Here is a 21,642-nt window from a genome sequence, read left to right on the forward strand (position 1 = left end):
AAAATTGAACCCTGTGTGTGTGTGTGTGTGGGGGGGGGGGGGTGGTAGTGACTTATCAGAATCTGGAAACCTTCTTTAACAAGGAGATCCTGCCCCCCCTTATGTGAATGAGGGGGTACCCCCCTCATTCACCAAAAAAGTCAAAGTTAATAAAAACACAACAGATTTTGACAAGTCATTTGTTTAAAATAAATAAAACATGTCCTCTGATGTAAATCCAGCTTCAAACGCGTTGAACGCTGACCCGGAAGAAAAAAAAAAAAACATGTCGCCTGCCAAACACAAGTGTTCCCATCGAGAGACAGTTGCAAAATGACAGCCGCTTGCTGGTAAGTAAACATGGAGGTGGGGGTCGCTCGGTGACCACGCTGACGCAGACGTCACTCCTGGACTCCTGTCCATGACCAAAATTTGAGCCATGCACATGTCTTTTGTCTAACCCCTAAAACACATTGGCTGCATTTTTCTTTTAAACTCCTGCTGGAATTCAGCACTGTATACAGTATTCACCTTATTATTACAATATATATATATATATATAAAATATATAATGTAATATATTGCAGCTTTACCAATCATTAGATGTGGTGGCTGCATTTGTTTTCTATATATAGGCTCCCCCTCCGTTTTCACCTGATATATGTATTAGGCTACAGCCTACCCTGACAATGGCATCAGAAAAACCCTATAAAAAAGAAAAAACGTGTTTTACCGTAATTTTGCCACAATTTGCGATTTCCTGCAGTCGGTGGTCAAATCATTCCTTTCTTGGACACAGAAGAATGGTTGGTTTAACATGACCTAAATGCGGCAGCTCCTGCACTCTGCTAAAAGCCTATGTGTACATGGACACATAGGCTTTTATGGAGCTAAAGTTGATGTAATCCCAATTCATGAAATTTGAGCTGGGCACATTTATCTGTAGTGTTTTCTTATCTCTCTCCAAAACACTGTTCTGTGGCTTTCTCCTGCTCTGTAGCTCTGTTATCAGCCTGATAACTTCTGACAAGTTCTCTGACACAGGAGATAAAAGCAGTCTGAAATTTGTGGAGGTTGCTATAAATTAATTAGCAGATAGCTTGACTTGTCAGAGCACATCTCTGCACATTCCTTCCTTACTTTGCCAATGTGGAGTGGGGGTGTGTGCCTTTCCTCCAATCAGCTATCTTAGCTGTATGCCCAGACTTCACACTCAGTGCTGAACAGGAAGAGAAAATCTGTAACAGGATGTGAACTTTCTAAAGAATATATAAACCTGAAGACAGCAGATATATACATGTAAAACTTATATAGGGAGATTTGTTTAATCTTTCTGTATCATCGGAGGCTGTTCACTTCACTGGGTATGTGTAAGGGTTTACATCCACTTTAAGTTTAGGAACTTTGGCAAATAAACTTAAGTTTAGGAGCTGCCAGTGTACATGAAGCCTAAAGCCTAGTACACACGATCACATTTTCTGACGGGAATTGTGTGATGACAGGCTGTTGGCGGAAAATCCGACAGCGTGTACGCTCCTTCGGACAATTGTTCTCGGATTTTCGGCAGACAAATGTTGGATTGCAAGTTTTAAAATTTTCCGCAGACAAATGTCTGTTGTCGGATTTTCCGAGCATGTGTACACAAGTCTGTCGGACAAAAGTCCAAAGTACAAACACACATGCTTGGAAGCAAGGACGAGCCAGAAGCGGTCGGTCTTGTAAACTAGTGTTCGTAATGGAGAATTAACATGACGTGGCAAATTATGAAATCCCGAAATGCAGCAATTCTCTTCTTCTTTAATGGGATAATAATGAAGCTGCTTTGCTGGTGATACTGATGGAGTTATTGCAAACACATTTTCAAGGGCTTTTTTTTTCTAGTGATATCAAGAATAATATTATTATGCTTTTTTGGGTAAGTTACCACAACACCATTATCCTGTAGTTTTTTAAGATCAAAGATACAACTATGTTGATGTCCCTTGGCAATTTTACATTGTATTTTTTTAAATGTAACTTTAAAATTTAAATGTAACTGCCTACTCTCAAACTGTCATTTGAAGTAAAACACATAGCCAAGTATTATTCTACACAATTTTTTTATTGTGCATTAAAAAAGGAAAACAAATAAAATTAGACATGCTATCTGCCAATAGAACTTAACCAAAAAGTGCATTCTATGCATCCAAAAATATAGAAAATATACCAAATCAAATCATTATTCAACCAAAAAATAAAATAAAAGCCTCATGCATGTGTCCTGCTTCTTAATATAGGGGTCAACAATGCCAAGAGTTGGTGAAAGCAGGGGTCCGTGATCCAGAGATAATTCCAAAATCATCTGGATTATTCTCCTGGAGCTCCTGCAGCAAAGGCATATGACATAATTGGTCGCAATTAATAAAGAAACCAATTTTTGGTCCAAGAACTCCTCCTCCTCCTGTTCCTGGACTGGACTTGGGTCAAAGCAATAACTCCAAGGCCAATAATAAATAAAACGTTATCTCCTTCGATTCCGCAACATGTCTGGTTGATGAACGGACGTTCAGAAACAAACTGAAAAGCAGGAAATGAAAAGCGCGAAATAAAAAGTGTGAATCAACACTCATCAAACTTCTACTAACACGAAATTAGCAAAAGGAGCCCAATGGGTGGCGCTAAAGAGCACACACATAGTACCTCACTACGTTCGTGTTTGTTGGCCGACAATTCCTTGTCGTTTGTATGCAAGACAAAAATCCAGGCACACGCCCAGAGACAAAAGGTTTTGTCTGCGGGAGAATCAGATCGTGTGTATGAGGCTTAAGAGTGTCTCCACCCTGGATGATGGAGCACAGGGGGCACCTTTGCACAGCAGCATTGTCAGTCTGGGGAAAGTGGAGTGTTAGACTATAAGATTTGGATACACTAACCATTTGAAGCCAACTCCAGCTCACACTTTATAAGCAGTTACAGCAACATTTTCTTTCTTTTGTGATAAAGGTTTTACATAAATAAATGAACAAAAGCTGATCATTGCATGCACCCCTGTAAGTTGTAAATGGTTTATCTCATCCCTCTACTTGCTACATCTGCAAGAGAGCTTGTTCTTTTAAAAACAGAAAACCTACTGTCTAGATCACCAGGTATAAAATAGGCAAAGAAAGCCTAAAAAAAAAATGAATGCAGTCACCACATCTAAGATCTGGTAAACTGCAATATAACGTATGTATATTATAAATTAGATGACATAATGTTTGCTTTTGGGTCTAATACTCCTTTAATCCTTAGTCAGTGGTCACCCTACTGACCCTAGCTGCAGGCCACCTAAAACCTTGTAGTGGGCTGTATGAGGAGAAGGGGTTGTAGTATGGAGACCCCTGGCATAGAGTATAAATTCTTACCAGTGTGTGTTAATGTATGAAAATCTAAGCAGCCACATTTGCTCAGCCTTGGGTTTAGTTGTGCTACACGATGATATACTGCATCTTTTGTAGAGAGGACACAAGAAACCCGATGCAGTCTCTAATCATGTGAATCATTTCACAATGCACCTAGTAGGCATAGACCATGTGATCTAGACTGCCTAGGCTTTGGGTCACATGAGGTTGGGGGCAGTAGTTTGTTTTTCATTCAAGGCAAGAAAATGGTCCTTTTTTAACCTCAATATGTTATTTGGGAATGCTGGCAAATGCCGTATGGATTCATATGAAGTATGAATTTTAATGCAGAAGCTGCCTGCTTGGAATCTATTGTCTTACTGACTGTAGTAAAGTGTGTACTTACGTATCCTTATTCCAGAGCAGCATGTTGGAGTCCACCGCCTCCTTCATCTTCTTTTCCTGTAAGCAGGCAGGTAGCATTGCCAGTTACTAGGCAACTAGTTGCGACATGTCGAAGTGGTGCTGTACGATGGTGGGAGGACAGCACCGTCTGAGTCCTTAAAGGGGAAGCCCTAGCCCTGTTCTGCTGCACCCACTTCTGTGGTTGCATATCAATGTAAAAGTGTGAGGGGAGATGGATTCAGGAACACATGGCAATCTTTTGTTCTACATTAGAGAAGGGATCTATCTATGCTATGTCATGACTCTTCACAAGCTGCCATGAAAGTGGACTTCAAGTGTAGGGGCAGGACCAGCTTGCTGGGCATTTATTGGGCTGTGGTTATCTACAATAAGGATTTGAATCCACCACATGCAGAGTATCTGATGTGTGCACTATTCAAAGACTGCACTTTAGCATATCCACGAGCCTTTGTACTACATGGTTAAGAATATTGTATACAGTACACACACATATATATATATATATATATATATATATATATATATATATATATATATATATATATACTATATTGCCAAAAGTATTGGATTCAGCTGTTCCAATCACCTCCATGACCACAGGTGTAAAAATCAAGCACCTAGGCATGCATACTACTTCTACAAACATTTGTGAAAGAATGGGTAGCTCTCAGGAGCTCAGTGAATTCAAGAGTGGTACCGTGATAGCTTGCCACCTGTGCAAAAAGGCCATGCGTGAAATTTTCTTGCTACTAAAAAAACCACGGTCAACTGTTAGTGGTATAATAACAAAGTGGAAGCAACTGGGAACAGCAACTCAGCCATTAAGTGGTAGGCCATGTAAAATGACATGGCAGGGTCAGCGCATGCTGAAGCGCACAGTGCGCAGAAGTCATCAACAGAGTCAACAGCTACAGACCTCCAAACTTTGTGTGGCCTTTAGAGTATCACAACAACAGTGTGTAGAGAGCTTCATGGAATGGGTTTTCATGGCGGAGCGGCTGCATCCAAGCCTACATCACCAAGTGCAATACCAAGCGTCAGATGCAGTGGTATAAAGCACGTTACCACTGGACTCCAAAGCAGTGGAGACGTGTTTTCTGGAATGACGAATTGCGCTTCTCTGTCTGGCAATCTGATGGACATGTCTGGGTTTGGCAGTTGCCAGGAGAACGGTACTTGCCTGACTGCATTGTGCTAAGTGTAAAATTTGGTGGAGGGGGGATTATGGTGTGGGGTTGTCTTTCAGAGGTTGGGGTTGGCCCCTTGGTTCCAGTGAAGGAAACTCTTAAGGAAACTCTTAAGGCGTCAGCATACCAAGAAATTTTGGCCAATTTCATACTCCCAACTTTGTGGGAACAGTTTGGGGATGGCCCCTTCCTGTTCCAACATGACTGAGCACCAGTGCACAAAGCAAGGTCCATAAAGACATGGATGAGCAAGTTTGGGGTGGAGGAACTTGACTGGCCTGCACAGAGTTCTGACCTCAACCCGATTGAACATTAAAACGGAGACAGTGAGCCAGGCTTTCTCATCCAACATCAGTGCCTAACTTCACAAATGCGCTTCTGGAAGAATGGTCAAACACTCCCATAGACACACTTCTAAACCTTGTAGACAGCCTTCCCAGAAGAGTAGAATAAAGAATAAAATCTAAATCAAATCAATATTTGGTATGACTATCCTTTGAATTCAAACCAGCATCAATTCTTATATTTGCACACTTGTAAAGTCAGGGATTTTGTAGGATTAGAGTCAGGTGTGAGATAAATCATTTATACCAAGCAGGTGCTATTAATCATCAATTCCATATGTAGGTTGAAACACAATCATTAACTGAAACAGTTGTGTAGAAGGCATTAAAGTGGTTGTATAGTCAAATTTTACACTTTTACCTACAGGTAAGCATATAATAAGGCTTACCTGTAGGTAAAATTAATATCTCCTAAACCTGTACGGTTTACGAGATATTCCCTATGCATGCAGCGGCTGACATCAGTGGCACATGCGCTCTGAATGCCCCAGCGGAAGGTCCGGCAGCGTTTCCGGACCTTGCTGGGAAGAAAACTCCTGCACGCGTGCGTGGGAGTTACGCCACTCACAGCGCCGGAGCCGCGAACCTGGAAGACACGCTGAGGACAAGATGTCAGTTCCCTCGGCATGGACCGGGCTTAGTTCTGAGGTAAGTATTTGATAATGAGCTAGTATGCGCTGCATATTAGTTCATTATACCTTTGCCTTGCAGGGTTTTTTTTTTTTTATGTGCGGGTTTACTACTGCTTTAAGCTAGTAAGGGGAGGTTATGGAACACAGTTTCATGTCACACGTCATACACCATGGAAAGACTGAACACAGCAACAAGACACAAGGTAGTTATACTGCATCAGCAAAGTCTCTCTCAGGCAAAGATTTCAAAGCAGGCGTGTTTCAGGATTTGCAACACTGAGGACTGTAGATACGTAGTCAGCCAGCCTTCATGCAGCAGATGAAAGACACATCATGCTTACTTCCCTTTAACACCGGAAGATGTCCAGCAGTGCCATCAACACAGAACTGGTGGAAACTAGTGGGATCCAAGGACACTCATCTACTGTTTCGGAAAAGTCTGACTAGAAGTGGTCTTCATGTAAGAATTGCAGCCAAAAAGCCATAGCTTTGAAATATGGAAACAAGGCTAAGCAACTCAATTATGCAAGACAGCATAGGAACTGGGGTGCAGTCCCGAAGGGTGCAGAAAATTGGCAGCAGGTGCTCTGCATTTCCCTATACAAGCTCAGTTTACTGTTAAAAATAAGTGTGAAATGCAGGACTCCAGTGGGTGTAACAAGATGTCCGCTTGCCACCTTCTTACTGTATCCTTACTGTGGTCGAGTGCGGGGTGTAGCAAGATGGACATGACAAAAACGTCACTTCCGCTACAGTCATCTGATGGTTCGCCTACTGTGATGAAACACAGGCCAGAGGCCACTAGGCGGAAGTGCAGAATCACATATATATATGTGATTCTGCACAGAAGAGCCTCCCTGTAGCAGTAAATCTACTATGGAGCGGACTGAAAGTGGTTAAAGAGACCCCGTCACCAGCTTAAAAAACTGCACATAAACGACACACCAGTGAAGTGGTTGTAAACCCACGGGGAGAAAAAAACAAAAACCTGCAAGGCAAAAGCATAATGAGCTAGTATGCAGCCCATTATGATATACTTACATCAGATCTAAGCCCCTGCAGCAGTCCCGACACACTGCTTTGGCCGGCCCCATGTCTCCCAGAGTCACTTCTGGGTTTTGCAGGCTCCGGCGCTGTGATTGACTGGAGCCGGGATGACATCACTCCCGCGCATACGTGAGAGCCACCGGTAGCGGCACGTCAGCTAAAGCAACGGCACGAAAGAGCCATTGCTTCAGTGCGCATGTGCCAATGAAGGCCCCTTGAAGCGCCTTTAGGGAAAGGGAGCCTTGACTGCTGGAAGCATGGCATCACTGTGGGTGTGAACCTAAAAGGGAAGTTAAGTAGCTCCCTTAGGTTTGGCTACAAGACCTGAGGTGACTGGGTGGAGCCTGAACTCTAGGAAAAGGCTGTGCTGAGGCTCATCCAACTGCTCTGAGGAGATTCAGCTGTCACAAGAGTTTTTCCCACCCTCCCACCTGTTGTGATGTTTTGTCACAGCTTTGTTGGCGGTTTTGACCTTGCCAGCAATTGATGTTGCTTTATGGGCAATGCCCTCAAGTTAAATTCTGGGGTCAGTCTAAAGCCTGTCTGGCACTGATGGTAAGGACAGGCCTCTAAGCCCTTGTACACACGGTCGGAGAATCCGTCGGAATGTGTCCCATCGGACCGCGTTGTCGGATAATCCGACTGTGTGTGGTATGCATCGGACTGATTCCGTCTGAATATCCGTCGGACCCAATTTTCCAACTTGTTGGAAATATTTCCCGACCAACTGGGCCGATCGGACATAGTCCGATCATGTGTAGAGAATTTTGATTGGACCAAGTGCCACGCATGCTCAGATCAAATTCCTACATCAAATCTATTGGCTACTAGCCTGAATGTAGTCCCATCGTAACGAAATTACGTCATCACGTTCTGAAAGATCGGATTTTTCATCAACTTTGTCCGACCGTGTGTATGCAACAGTTTCGGACAAAATCCGATGGACAAAATCCAACGGATTTGGTTGTCGAAATCTCCGACCGTGTGTACAGGAGCTTAGCCCACGTACACACGGTCGGAGATTTTGCCAACCAAATCCGTCGGATTTTGCCCGTCGGATTTAGTCCGACGGATTGTGTCCGAAACTGTTGCATACACACGGTCGGGCCAAGTTGGCGTAAAATCCGATCTTTCAGAACGTGATGACGTAATTTCGTTACGATGGGACTACATTCAGGCTAGTAGCCAATAGCTTTGATGTAGGAATTTGATCTGAGCATGCGTGGCACTTGGTCCGGTGAAAATGCTGTACAGATGATCGGATTAGGTCCGTCCGGCCCAGTTGGTCGGGAAATATTTCCAACATGTTGGAAAATTGGGCCGGACGGAGATTCGGACGGAATCAGTCCGATGCATACCACACACAGTCGGATTATCTGACGACACGGTCCGATAAGACTCATTCCGACAGATTCTCCGACCGTGTGTACAAGGGCTTAGACTATGTGAGTTTATATTTATGGGTGCTCATGGTATACTGTGACTGGCATTATTTGGTACATTTGGAAAATTGTACTTTTGAAAAGTTCAATAAAGCTGTCGCCTTTCCCTATTTCCAACTTAATCATCTTCTGTGTCTTTTTTTTTTGGGGGGGGGGGGGGGGGGACAAGGTATTGGTTTATTAGTTGCAAAATGGCTGTTGCTGTACCTGCCTAAAAAAGTGTTGGCTGGAGTTCAGCCTCGTTATTCGGGAAGTGAATAAGGAGAAGAATCCTCTATTTTTTAACTGCAGATTACTCTTATGCCGCCTACACACGATCAGAGTTTTCGTCTGAAAAATCTTGGATGGTTTTTCCAACGGAATTCCGTTCAAGCTTGGCTTGCATACACACAGTCACACCAAAGTTCTCTGAACTTTCGACCGCCGAAAACGCAGTGACGTACACTATGACAAGCCGAGAAAATTAAGTTCAATGCTTCCGAGCATGCATCAAATTTTTTCCAAGCATGCGTAGGAACTTTGTACGTCTAAATTGCTACAGACGATCGGAATTTCCAATCGGAACTTTTTCCGTCTGAAAAATAGAGAACCTGCTCTCAATCTTTTCCTGACGGGAATTCCGCCAGCAAAAGCCAGATGGAGCATACACACGGTCGTAATTTCTGATCAAAACCTCACATCGGACTTTTGCTGGCAGAATTTCCGATCGCGTGTACGTGGCATTATATATAACATTTAGCCCAGGTTCACACTGAGCTGCGGGAAAGAAACTGCGTGAGTTCAGCTAAATTCTCACAATTTCCCTCCTGCATGTCAGTCCCGATTTCACAGACATCTGTGTGGGTTTCTGCACAGATGTCAATGGAAATCGCAAGCTGAAATTGCAAAAAGTAGTACAGAAACTGTTTTTTGAAATCGGCGCGGCGGGGCACTGATTAGGACAGTGCCATTGCCAGCAGTTGCTGCCGATTTGACATGTCAAATCAGATGTCAAATCGCACCAGTGTGAACCAGGGCTTAAAGGAGAAGTTGTAGCCCTTCTGACCTCTGCAAACAGGTAAGCAACCGCTACAAGGAGACATGGTAGTGACGTATTCTTAGTCTGCACGCTTTGTGCTAAAAGATGCCCCGCTCTCTCATCTCAGAAAATTGGCAAGGTATGACGCAGTGTATAATAAAAAAAAAAATCTTTATGTTTATCTAAGAATTTGTTATACCCTTGTACACTTGCCACTAATTCTTTTATCACTGTATTGCAGTGATTGATATAATCTGTCTGTCACAATGTAGACAGTAGAATGGCAGTAGAAGCAGATGGGGTCCTGAAACGTCCTATACATAATAAAAGAGTACATCTATGACTGGAGGACTGCAGTTCTGTCATGCAGAGAGCGATGGCCGCTTCCTGACTGCGTGCAGCGAGGAGCAGATGGAAAGGCCAGTCACACATGTGCCAGACTGTACCACAGGGCTCTAGACATGCAACGTGCACACACAATGCCACTGACTGCACAATGCCCTAGTGGGAGCGCAGAGGAATTCGCACGAAGATGTGCCGGAGCAGCTGATGTCTGACTTTCCCTCTGCTGTAGATTGCTTGCAAACTTTATCCGCGCTAACTTTCCCATGGTCTAAAAGTCACTAACAGGACAGCAAACTATTCGCAGTACTTCACTGACAGCTACTGATTGGACGATTTCAAACCAACCCTCATTTGGAAAAAGGGGTTGATTTATTAAGATAAGCAGGCTGTTTACTTTGCAAATGAATTTCCCCAGAGCTTAGTGAATGCGTGAAATTTCAATTTGCAAAGACTACCCAAATCACATGCAAGGAAAAAAAAACAAAAAACATTTTTTGCATGCACACCATTGGATGATGAAAGTCAGCAGAGCTTCACCTCATTCACCAAGCTCTAGGGAACATTCACTTGCAAATTGCAAGATTGCTTGCAATGTGAGTAGTACATTTGCCTTTAGTAAATAAATCCCACAGGCTTCCTGTCACCAAGTGCAAAGGCTTTATTTCAATGCACATGTGAGGACAATAAAGACTAGGTACAGTATGATTGTTGGACAACCGAGCGTCTGATTTTTGTCAAAAGGGCATGTGCCAGGATCTTGTCTTGCATACTAACGGTAAACAATTGTTGTGCCACAAACACGAACATAGTGACGTACTAAGGAATTTCAGCTCTTGAGCGCAGTGGTGGCTGGTGCTCAAAGTTTTTTGGGAGGGGGGGAGGGGGGGAGGGGACGCAAATAAACGGAAAAATTTTGAAAAAAAAACCATCAGTTGCAGCCTTACTGTATCATCAATCGCAGCCACTGTGCCATCAATTGCCACCACTGTGCCCATCAATTGCCGCCACTGTGCCCATCAACTGCCGCCACTGTGCCCATCAACTGCCGCCACTGTGCCCATCAAACGCAGCCACTGTGCCCATCAATTGCCACCACTGTGCCATCAAACGCAACCACTGTGCCATCAAACGCAGCCACTGTGCCCCATAAAATGTAGCCACTGTGCCCATCAATTGCCATCACTGTGCCCATCAAACGCAGCCACTGTGCCATTAAATGCAGCCACTGTGCCCATCAATTGCTGCCACTGTGTTATCAAACACAGCCACTGTGCCCATGAATTGCCGCCACTGTGCCCATGAATTGCCACCACTGTGCCCATCAATTGCTCCCACTGTGCCCCATCAAACGCAGCCACTGTGTCATATCAAATCCCGCCTGTGTGCCCCCCGCCGGCCTGCCATTTGCACTTACCTGTCTTGGTAGGACAGCTCCTTGATGTCTTCTCCCGTCTTCTCTTCCCGTCCCGGTACTTCGAAACCACCCCCTCTGCTGTAATTCAGGCGCCCTGCGCCCGAAAAGGGGTCGGGTGCCTGAATAGGGGGTGGCAGCGGCGGCCATACATAGATTCATGCAATGCATGAATCTATCTATTGGTGCTAGGGGGGTGGCAGGAGAGAGGGGGCGGCGCCTATGCGCCCTTATGGACGCACCGCCACTGCTTGAGCGTCACCCTTTGGACCCCCTCTGCTAATTTTTCTTGTTTGGTGAGCACTGATTCCGAACATGTGTGTTTGTACTTTTGACTTTTGTGTGACGGATTTGTGTACTGACCATCCGAAAATCTGACGTGGAGCTGTCGTTTGACAAAAATTTACTAGCCTGTCATCCAACATTTGTTGGCCAAAAATTGGAAAACAATTGTTGAAAGGAGCGTACTAACAGTAAGAACACCGGACAACAATCTGTTAGACTACAATTCTCTTCTGATTTTCGTACCGTATGTACGGCAGATACAGGGGATTTTAAGGCAGCTAAATTATATATCACAAAAAAAATAGAACAAAATTTTCTTAAACCAAAAAAATGTGAATTCTACCAATGTATGTCCAGCTTTAGTCTAGTTCCAGATATATCTGCCATATGATATGTACCGTATTTATCGGCATATAACACGTGCTTTTTTCCACTTAAAATCAGGGGAAAATCATGGGTGCGTGTTATACACCGATCCTCCACCATTTTGAGCCTCTGGGCAGCTTTCAGCCTCCTTCGGCCCTTCTCGGTGGCTCTTGGCCGTTCCCGTCGGCTGTCGGCAGTTCTCTGCGGCCAGAAGACAGAGTACTGAGCAATTAGTGGTCTCGTAATCACTCCGTTCCCAGTGATAGAGCTAGCGGGAAACAGCTGCAGCCACACAGGTTAGCATGAATGTTTATTTATATTTAATCTCGCACTTCTCTTTTAATGGTAGTAGGCTGGAAATAATTTAAATAAAATGTGGAAATAAATATGTGATTTAAAGTTTTGACCAAAGATACACTTTAATGGTGGCTTTTTTTTACATCTGTGTGCAAGGCAGCAAGAATGACGTTTCAGCTTGACCAGCAGATGTGTTTCAGGATCATCAGATTGCACAGAGTGGTGTGGAATGATGCAGAACAGATGAAAAAAAACCTCAGCAGGTAGATATGCTCCTTGTATTTACAGTGCTGCGCATAAATGAGTACACCCCAACAGATTTGGCAGAAAACCTTTACTTTCCTTTCAGAATAAACATTTTCTATGGGACACTATACTACAAAATACTCCCACAAATGCGGGCCATTGATTGCAACTAAAGTCTCGTACATACGATCAGATTTTCCCAAAAAACTCTGACTTTTGTCCGAAGACGTGTGCCTGGATTTTGTTTTACATACAAAATGTACACAATTGTCGGCCAACAAACACGAACGTACTGACGTACTAGACGTACTACGAGCCGAAAAGAGGAAGTTTAATTGTCAGATGCCACCCTTTGTGCTCCTTCTGCTAATTTCGTGTTAGTAGAAGTTTGGTGAGTGTTGATTCATGCTTTTCATTTAGAACTTTTTATTTCACACTTTTCATTTTGTGCTTTTCAATTTCTTTCTGAATGGCCGTTCGTCAAGCAGCCATGTGGCGGAATCAGAGGAGATAACGTGTTATTTATTATTGGCCTTTGGAGTTATTACTTTGATCCAAGTCCAGTCCAGGAACAGGAGGAGGAGGAGTTCTTGGACCAAAAATTGGTTGCTTTATTAATCGTGACCAATTATGTCATATGCCTTTGCTGCGGGAGCTCCAGGAGAATAATCCGGATGATTTTCTGAATTATCTGTGGATGACGGGCCCCTGTTTTCACCAACTCTTGGCATCGTTGAACCCCTATATTAAGAAGCAGGACACATGCATGAGGCTTTTATTTTATTTTTTGGTTGAATAATGATTTGATTTGGTAAATTTTCTATATTTTTGGATGCATAGAATGCAGTTTTGGTTCTATTGGCAGATAGCATGTCTAATTTTATTTGTTTTCTTTTTTTAATGCAAAATAAAATAATTGTGGCGAATAATACTTGACTATGTGTTTTACTTCAAATTACAGTTTGGGAGTAGGCAGTTACATTTTAAAAAATACTATGTAGAATTAACAAGGGACACCAACATATTTGTATCTTTGATCTTAAAAAATACAGGATAATGGTGTTGTGGTAACTTGCACCAAAAAAAAAAAAAAAATAACAAGAATATTAATATTATTCTTGATATCACTAGAAAAAAAAAGCCTTTGAAAATTTGTTTACCATAACTCCATCAGTATCACCAGCAAAACAGCTTCATTATTATCCCATTAAAGAAGAAGAGAATGTGCGCTGCATTTTGAGATTTCATAATTTGCCACGTTACGAATGGTAATTCTCCATTAGGAGCGCTAGTTTACAAGACCGACTGCTGCTGGCTCGTCCTTGCTTCTGAGCATGCGTGTTTGTTTCATAGTTTCATAGTTTCAAATGTATTTTTCCTAACAAATTCATTCAGGATCATGTTGCAAAAATGAATACACCCCAATTACCCACTTCCTGACTGGGCGGTGGTACCGTTATCCCGACTGGGCTTCATATGACGTCCAGCAGGATAACAGCCGTGGGGGCATGCATTGTGGCGACTGGTTGTGCGGTGTGTCAGTCTAACACATCAATACACTGATCTCGGTAAAGAGCCTCTGACGGAGGCTCTTTACCAGGTGATCAGCCGTGTTCAATCATGGCTGATCACAATGTAAACAGAAAGAGCCGTTGATCGGATTTTCCTCACTTGCGTCTAACAGATGCTCTCCTGATGGGGGGGGGGGGGGGGTCTGTGCTAATTGTTTATCAGCACAGCCCCCCCCCCCCCCTCGGATCCCGTCCAGAACCACCATGATGCCACCCAGGACCACCAGGATGGCTATCCACACTGGACCACCAGGTATGCCCCCCTCTAGACCACCAGGGAAATGCAAATCTGTGCCAAGGCAGCTGCCAATCAATACCCACTCACAATGCCTACCACTGCCAGTGCCACCAGGGATCTCTATCAGTTCTGCATATCAGTGACACCTGTCAGTGCCCAGCAGTGCCAACCATCAGTGCCACCCATAAGTACCCATCTTTGCAGCCTTTCAGTGCTCACTGTTGCCTATCAGTGCCCATAAGTGCCCACCAGTGCCACCGATGAGTGCCCATCAGTGCTGGGTACAGTGTAGCATGACCGCGCAATTGTCATTTAAACAGCGACAGCGCAGAAAGATGAAAATTGGCTTGGGCGGGGGGAGTGCCTGGTATTGAAGTGGTTAAATTCTTAGGAGCAAAGCTAAATTTTAGAAAACACAATCCTAATTAACAAGAATTCAACTACAGGTGAGTCTAATTATTCATTAAACAGATGCCCAGCAGACAGTTGATTATAAAAGGGAGTTACTTAACAATGAAAACCCCTTCCCATTTCATGCTGTCAGCAATGGCACCACATGGAAGAGAAATGTCACATGGCCTGAGAAAGAAAAAAAAAAAAAAGTGATACAAACATTTAACAAAGATGGAATCGTAACTATCTCACAGATACATCCAGGCCGACCATAAAAGTTAACACCTCGACAGGAGCGTCTTCTGATGAGAAGAAGAAGAAAGAAAGAAGAAAATCGCCATGCAAGTTCACTGCAGTTAGCTAGAAATAGAAAGCCAAACTAGAGTGATTGTTTCCTGTGATACAATACGGCATATACTGCAGAGGAAGGGCATGCATGGGTGTTGTCCACGAAGGAAGCCTCTCCTAAAGCCCATGCACAAAAAAGCCCCCATAGAATTTGCCAGGATCCATGCTGAAAAATAAGAAGACTACTGGGACTCTGGAGTGATGAGACCAAGATAAATGTTTTTTGGAACTGATGGCTTTAAAACTACAGTATATAATGTCGCAAAGGTGAGGAGTACAAAGAAAAATGCATAGTGCCTACAGTAAAACATGGTGGTGGCAGTGTCCGTCTGTGGGGCTGCATGGGTGCTGCTGGTGTATGGCAACTGTATTTAATCGATGGTATCATGCATTCACAGATGTACTGCTCTATATTGAAAGAGAAGGTCAGTCCGTGTCCTTGGTTGTCGTACACTTTTCCAACACGACAATGATCCAAAACACACATCTAAGGCCACTGTTGCATTCCTGAAGAACAGGGTAAAATTGATTCAGTGGCCAAATATGTCTGAACCTAATCGAACACCTATGGGGAATTCTGAAGAGACAAGTTGAGCATCACTCTCCATCCAGCATTCAGGCTCTAAAAGAGATCATTCTCGAAGAATCAGGGGAGCTCTTTATATGTCTTTATATGTCACCAAGCTCACCAAGCTCACTCACTACGAGTAACACCAACTTTCTCAGGCACTTTCACACCTAATAGGTACACTTTTTTGTGTGTAATTCATAAAGCCCCACTGATAAAAAGGAGACAATACTATCATTGTGGGCAGTTTAGCATTGTTCTGAAGATATATCTGCAAAAGCTCTGAACTGTCTTTTTTAGGCCAGTTGTCCATGCAAAAATAAATTCATTTAGAAACGATCAGCCTGTTAGGTAAGTTTGCAGGATGGAGACAGCGCATAGAGTAGAGTTCACCAAGCAGGTGTTGGAACAGTTGCAGACATCTAAAAAATACAATGACTTTCCTTGGGTATTATACAGTCATAGAATAAAAAGCGTGGGTGCTTCACAAGGCTATAGGCCTTACTTTATAAATCTTTTAGCAGCTAATGTCCTTTAAACATACACTGCTGCTATGCCAATTTAGGGCAAAGTGACAGTGTTGTCCTATAGCCCCCCCACCCCCCCCACCATTCCTCCAGGTATGTATACATAAGTCTAGTACATACTATTTTTTTTTTTCCATTCAACCGGATAGAACACTCCGGTCAGAAGCTGATCGGCTGTCGGCTGACTTTTTTGGTCAGAACAGCTGGCTTCTGTTGGACTAGCTGCCATACACACGGGCCAAATGTCGGCCGGTTTCTATTGAACCAGCCGATGCCATCCAATATTCGGCCCGTATGTACTAGGCTTTACCCAGCTACTGTATGCTTCCTCAATGCAGCTTCCCTTCCTGTCTAAGCTCCAGCGTTGATTGGTTTTGGAGCTTAGACAGTGGGAAGACGCCATGGTTCCTTCAACATGGCAGTGATTGGCTGCTGAGGCCTGAGCATAGTCACATAGGTGAGGTCACATACTCCCCCATAAATTGAACCCCGCTCTTTACACTGTATTAATGATACACGCTCCTTGACAATGTTTCTTTAGGAAGGTCAATAAATTCAGCGAATAAGTAAATGTCTGTAGACAATGTATTGATTTTAACTTAAATTGCTAAACTTAATTATTTATTGCGTGGTGAGCACCAAAATGCTGGGGAGTTCTCTGCACGCAGCATTCCGCAGTGTGATGCCAACCAGTCTGAACACGGCGTTCACCATGTAAACTATATTTATATTTCCCTGTCATCGTTTATCCTTTGCCAAAACTCCAAACACGTATAAAAAACAGTAGTTTTGCATTCATTATTAAAAAAAAAGAAAGGAAAAAAAGGGCTCCAAAAACATGTTGGTGAGCAGGGGTGTACTGACAACTCATGGGGCCCCTGGTCAATAGGAGATTATGGGGCCCCCGGGCAATAGGAGATTATGGGGCCCCCGGGCAATAGGATTATGGGGCCACACAGTATACACATACATACAGTATACACACACACAATATACACACACAGTATGCACACACAGACACACAATATACACACACAGAATACACACACACACACTGAAAGGGTACTGGAGAGGCGGGGCAGCTATAATCTTGGGATTTTTAAAAACACAGATTTTTACATACTGTCCCTGGTTTTATTGAGGCTGGCAACCCTGATGGGGCCCCTTAGTGGCATGGGGCCCTCGGGCAGTTCCCAAGTGCCCGAATGGTCAGTCCGCCCCTGTTGGTGAGTTATTTGGCTCCTGTCTAAACTGTCCCTAGTATGTGTATGTATGAATGTGAGTTAGGGACTTTAGATTGTAAGCTCCTTGAAAGCAAGGACTGATGTGATGTACAATATATGTGAAGCTCTGCATAAATTCATAGCACTAAATAAATACCTGTAATAAATAAATACAACTACAGTGTTAGTAAGGTTGAATAAAGACACCAGTCCATCCAGTTCAACCTGAGTGAGGTGTCTACAATTGTCCCTATCCCTGTACATTACACACTCACATCGGTCCCTACCCTCAAGGAGCCCACAATCCAAGGTCCCCATTCATATACCAGGGCCAATTTTGGACAGAGGCCAATTAACCTACCTGCATGTCTTTGGAGTGTGGGAGGAAGCCGGAGTACCCGGAGGAAACCCACGCAGGCACAGGGAGAACATGAAAACTCCAGGCAGGTAGTGTCATGGTTGAGATTTGAACCAGCGACCCTTTTTACTGCTAGGCGAGAGTGCTAACCACTACACCACTGTGCTGCCCTCAGCATACATATTTCTGGATTTGGTTTGGCCAGTCGCCTGTCATTCACTCTGTAGCAGCACTCTGACTGGAAGAGGGAAGGACAGCACAAGGAGCCAATCAGTTGTGCTGCAATGTGTGCACAGAGGTGACCAAGCTGTATTGAATATCTGCCGCAGAGAAAAGTCATGTTTTTGCTAGCAGAAAAGTTCCCACTTAATGATCAGTAAGGTACTTGTGTATAAACGGGTACTGATGTGTACGCAGATGAATGCATAAATTCCTCGCGCTTGTTTGGATGTTATTACTTACATGCTTATGCATATGCACGTCAACGCATATAAATTTGTGTGTTTATCGCATGTACTCGGATGCAGATTTTATGGTTCTGTGTCAGGCTTGATTCACATCTATGCATGTTGCTTTTGAGCGTTTTTTCAGTGCGTTTTTTTTTTTTACACTGTGGTTGCTTAGCAACTGGCTATATACAGTGGAAAAAAACGCAAATCGTGGCAAAATCGCACTAAAAACGCGGTACTTGCGTTTTTGATGCAGGTCCATTGACTTCTATTACATGCAAAACGCTGCATTTTGCATGAAAAAAAGTCCCCGCCCTTTCCAAAAACGCAGAGGCACAAAAATGCATTGATGTGAACATGTTCCATAGGAACCCATGTTAAAAAATGTCCCTGCATTTCTGCAAAATGCATCAAAAAATGCGTTAGTGTGAATCAAGCCTTACAGATGTGAAGGCAGAGCATGTTTACACACCTGTGTGAATGGCTGCATTGAAAACAGTGCAGCTGCTTTCACATCTGTAATTAACCACTTGTTTACTGGGCACTTAAACCCCCTTCCTGCCCAGACCAATTTTCAGCTTTCAGTGCTGTCACACTTTAGGCCCGTACACACAATCAGACTTTTTGACAACAAACATGCAAATTAGCTGTTTTGGAGCAACATCCGTCCTTGTGTACGCTCCATCGGACAAACTTTTTCCGTTTTCATCTGACTTTTGTTGGCTGTGCGAACGGACAAACTTTTTGACAACATAAGTCCGATGGAGCAAAGTCCGATCGTGTGTACGCAAAACCATCGGACTTTTGTACAAGGTACAAGCACGCATGCTCAGAACCAATGCAAAAGATTAGACAACAATACAGAAGTTGACCAAAGGTGGCGCTGGAGTAATTGAACGTCCTCTTTTGAAGTGTCATCAGTACGCTGAAACGTCACTACGTTCGTGTTTGTTGCCTAAAAAGTCAGATCGTGTGTATGCAATACAAACTTGTGGACTACGCCCTTTGTACAAAAGTCCAGGGGAAAGTTGGTACAAACTCCGATCGTGTGTATGAGGCTTTAGAATGACAATTGCGCGGTCATGCTGCACTGTACTCAAATGAAATTTTTATCATTTTTTTCACACAAATGGAGCTTTTTGGTGGTATTTAATCACCACTGGGGTTTTTATTTTTTGCTAAACAAACAAAAAAAGACAACATTTTTAGAAAAAAAACATGTTTTAATAGTTTGTTATAAAATTTTGCAAACGGTAATTTTTCGCTTTCATTGATATTTGCTGTTGAGGCTGCACTGATGGGCACAGATAAGATGACACTGATGGGCACAGATAAGATGACACTGATGGGCACTGATAAGAAGGAACTGGGTGGCGCTGGTGGGTGGCACTGATGAATGGCACTGATAGATGTCACTGATGGGCACTGATAGGTGGCACTGATGGGCACTGGTAGGTGATATTGATAGGCGGCACTGGTGATGACACACTGTGGGCACTGATAGGTGGCACTGTGTGCACTGATGGGTGGCACTGGTGGGTGGCACTGGTAGCTGGCACTGGTGGGCACTGGTAGGTGAGGATAGTGAGCACAGAAGCCTCTCCACGATTGGGACCAATGTACCTCTCGCAGCTGCCGGCGATCTGCTTTTTTTTTCTCCTCACGCTATCAGCACGAGGAGAAAAAATAGCCAATTACCAGCTCTGTTTAGGTCACATGATCACGTGTTAAGGTGTCAGGATCGACCCCTTACTCCGATCTGTGATCAGGCGAGTCTCATAGACTTTCTGATCACAGGGAGCGCGCGGGCTGCTCAAGCACGGGAGGTTGTCCATGGACCCCTCCTGGCAATTTAAGTCCACGATGTAACCGTCTTTTGGCTATAGCGTGGGTGGCAAGTGGTTAAAAAAATGCACGTTTATGTTTTTTTTACAGCCATATGAATGAAGCCTTAAAGGCTAAGTTCAACTTTTGGAGCAAGTTACATACTACACCCATGTTTAGGGTGTAACATTAGGCCTCATGCACATTGGACATTTTTACAGCTGCTATTTTTGGCTTCAGACGTTTTTTTCTGCAGCCAGTAAACTCCTCAGCATGTTATCCTATATGTTCATGAACACATAGGCTGTTATCAGCGTTTTTTGGCAGGGGCGTTTTCTGGCTATAAAAACCCCCCGGAACTAGTGGGTTTTCAGAGGAGTTTTTCAGCTGTAAAGACGCTCTAAAGCCTCGTACACACGATTGGATTTTCCGCGGACAAAGCCTTGGACTTTTGTTTAAAGTGCGTGGGCCAAAAACTTGTCTTGCATACCAACGGCAAGGAATTGTCAGCCAACAAGCATGAACGTAGTGACATACTATGAGTCAAAAAAGAGGAAGTTCAATTCTCAGACGCCACCTGTGCTCCTTATGCTAATTTCGTATTAGTAGAAGTTTGGTGAGTGTGGATTTGCGCTTTTCATTTTGAGCTTTTCAGTTTGTTTCTGAACGCCCGTTCGTCAACCAGGCATGTTGCAGGGAGGAGATAACATGTTATTTATTATTGGCCTTGGAGTTATTGCTTTGACCCAAGTCCAGTCCAGGAACAGGAGGAGGAGGATTTCTTGGACCAAAAATTGGTTGCTTTATTAATTGTGACCAATTATGTCATATGCCTTTGCTGCGGGAGCTGCAGGAGAATAATCCGGATGATTTTCGGAAATCTCCGGATGAGGGACCCCTGCTTTCACCAACTCTTGGCATTGTTGACCCCTATATTAAGAAGCAGGACACGTGCATGAGGCTTTTATTTAATTTTTTGGTTGAATAATGATTTGATTTGGTATATTTTCTATATTTTTGGATGCATAGAATGCACTTTTTGGCTAAGTTCTATTGGCAGATAGCATGTCTAACTTTATTTGTTTTCTTTTTTTAATGCACAATAAAAAAATTGTGGAGAATAATACTTGGCTATGTGTTTTACTTCAAATGACAGTTTGGGAGAAGGTGAAAAACTAGAAAACTAACAAGTGACACCAGCATAGTTGTAACTTTGATCTTAAAAACTACGGGCTAATGGTGTTGTGGTAACCTGCTCCAAAAAATAAAAAATAAAATAACAAGCATAATAATATTATCATTGATATCACTAGAAAAAAAAAACCTTTGAAAATGTGTTTGCAATAACTCCATCAGTATCACCAGCAAAGCAGCTTTATTATTATCCCATTAAAGAAGAAGAGAATGTGCGCTGCATTTCGAGATTTCATAATTTGCCACGTCACGAATGTTAATTCTCCATTACGAATGCTAGTTTACAAGACTGAACAGCTTCTGGCTCGTCCTTGCTTCCGAGCATGCGTGTTTGTACTTTGGAATTTTGTCGGAAAAACTCGACAACAGAGGGTAAATTATAAAGCCCGCCATCCAACATTTGTCTGCGGAAAATCAAACAACAATTGTCAGATGGAGCATACACACGGTTGGATTTTCTGCCAACAGTCTGTCATTACACAATTCCCGTTGGAAAATCCGATCGTGTGTACAAGGCTTAACTCTTATGAGCGTTTTTGAGCCATAAACTCTTGTGGGAGCTTTT

The 21,642-nt window shown here is 43.3% G+C and overlaps 1 protein-coding gene across 2 annotated transcripts in view; it reads right to left on the minus strand.

Annotated features, from left to right (window-relative positions):
• The window catches only part of LOC143982317 (gap junction delta-2 protein-like), a 91,391-nt gene that overhangs the window by 18,635 nt on the left and 51,114 nt on the right, over positions 1-21,642 (minus strand). The window contains exon 1 of one of the 2 annotated variants that reach the window (XM_077480937.1): positions 3,745-3,822. The exons of the other annotated variant lie outside the window; for it this stretch is intronic. Within the exon in view, the coding sequence (XP_077337063.1) occupies positions 3,745-3,821 (77 nt within the window). The 5' untranslated portion in view covers position 3,822. Of the gene's footprint in view, positions 1-3,744; positions 3,823-21,642 lie in introns of those variants that run through there. 2 annotated transcript variants of the gene reach the window in all.

Source organism: Lithobates pipiens, unplaced genomic scaffold (genome assembly GCF_037356315.1).
Source record: "Lithobates pipiens isolate NorthernLeopardFrog02 unplaced genomic scaffold, aLitPip1_a1.2 Scaffold_1, whole genome shotgun sequence".
Lineage (NCBI taxonomy): Eukaryota > Metazoa > Chordata > Amphibia > Anura > Ranidae > Lithobates > Lithobates pipiens.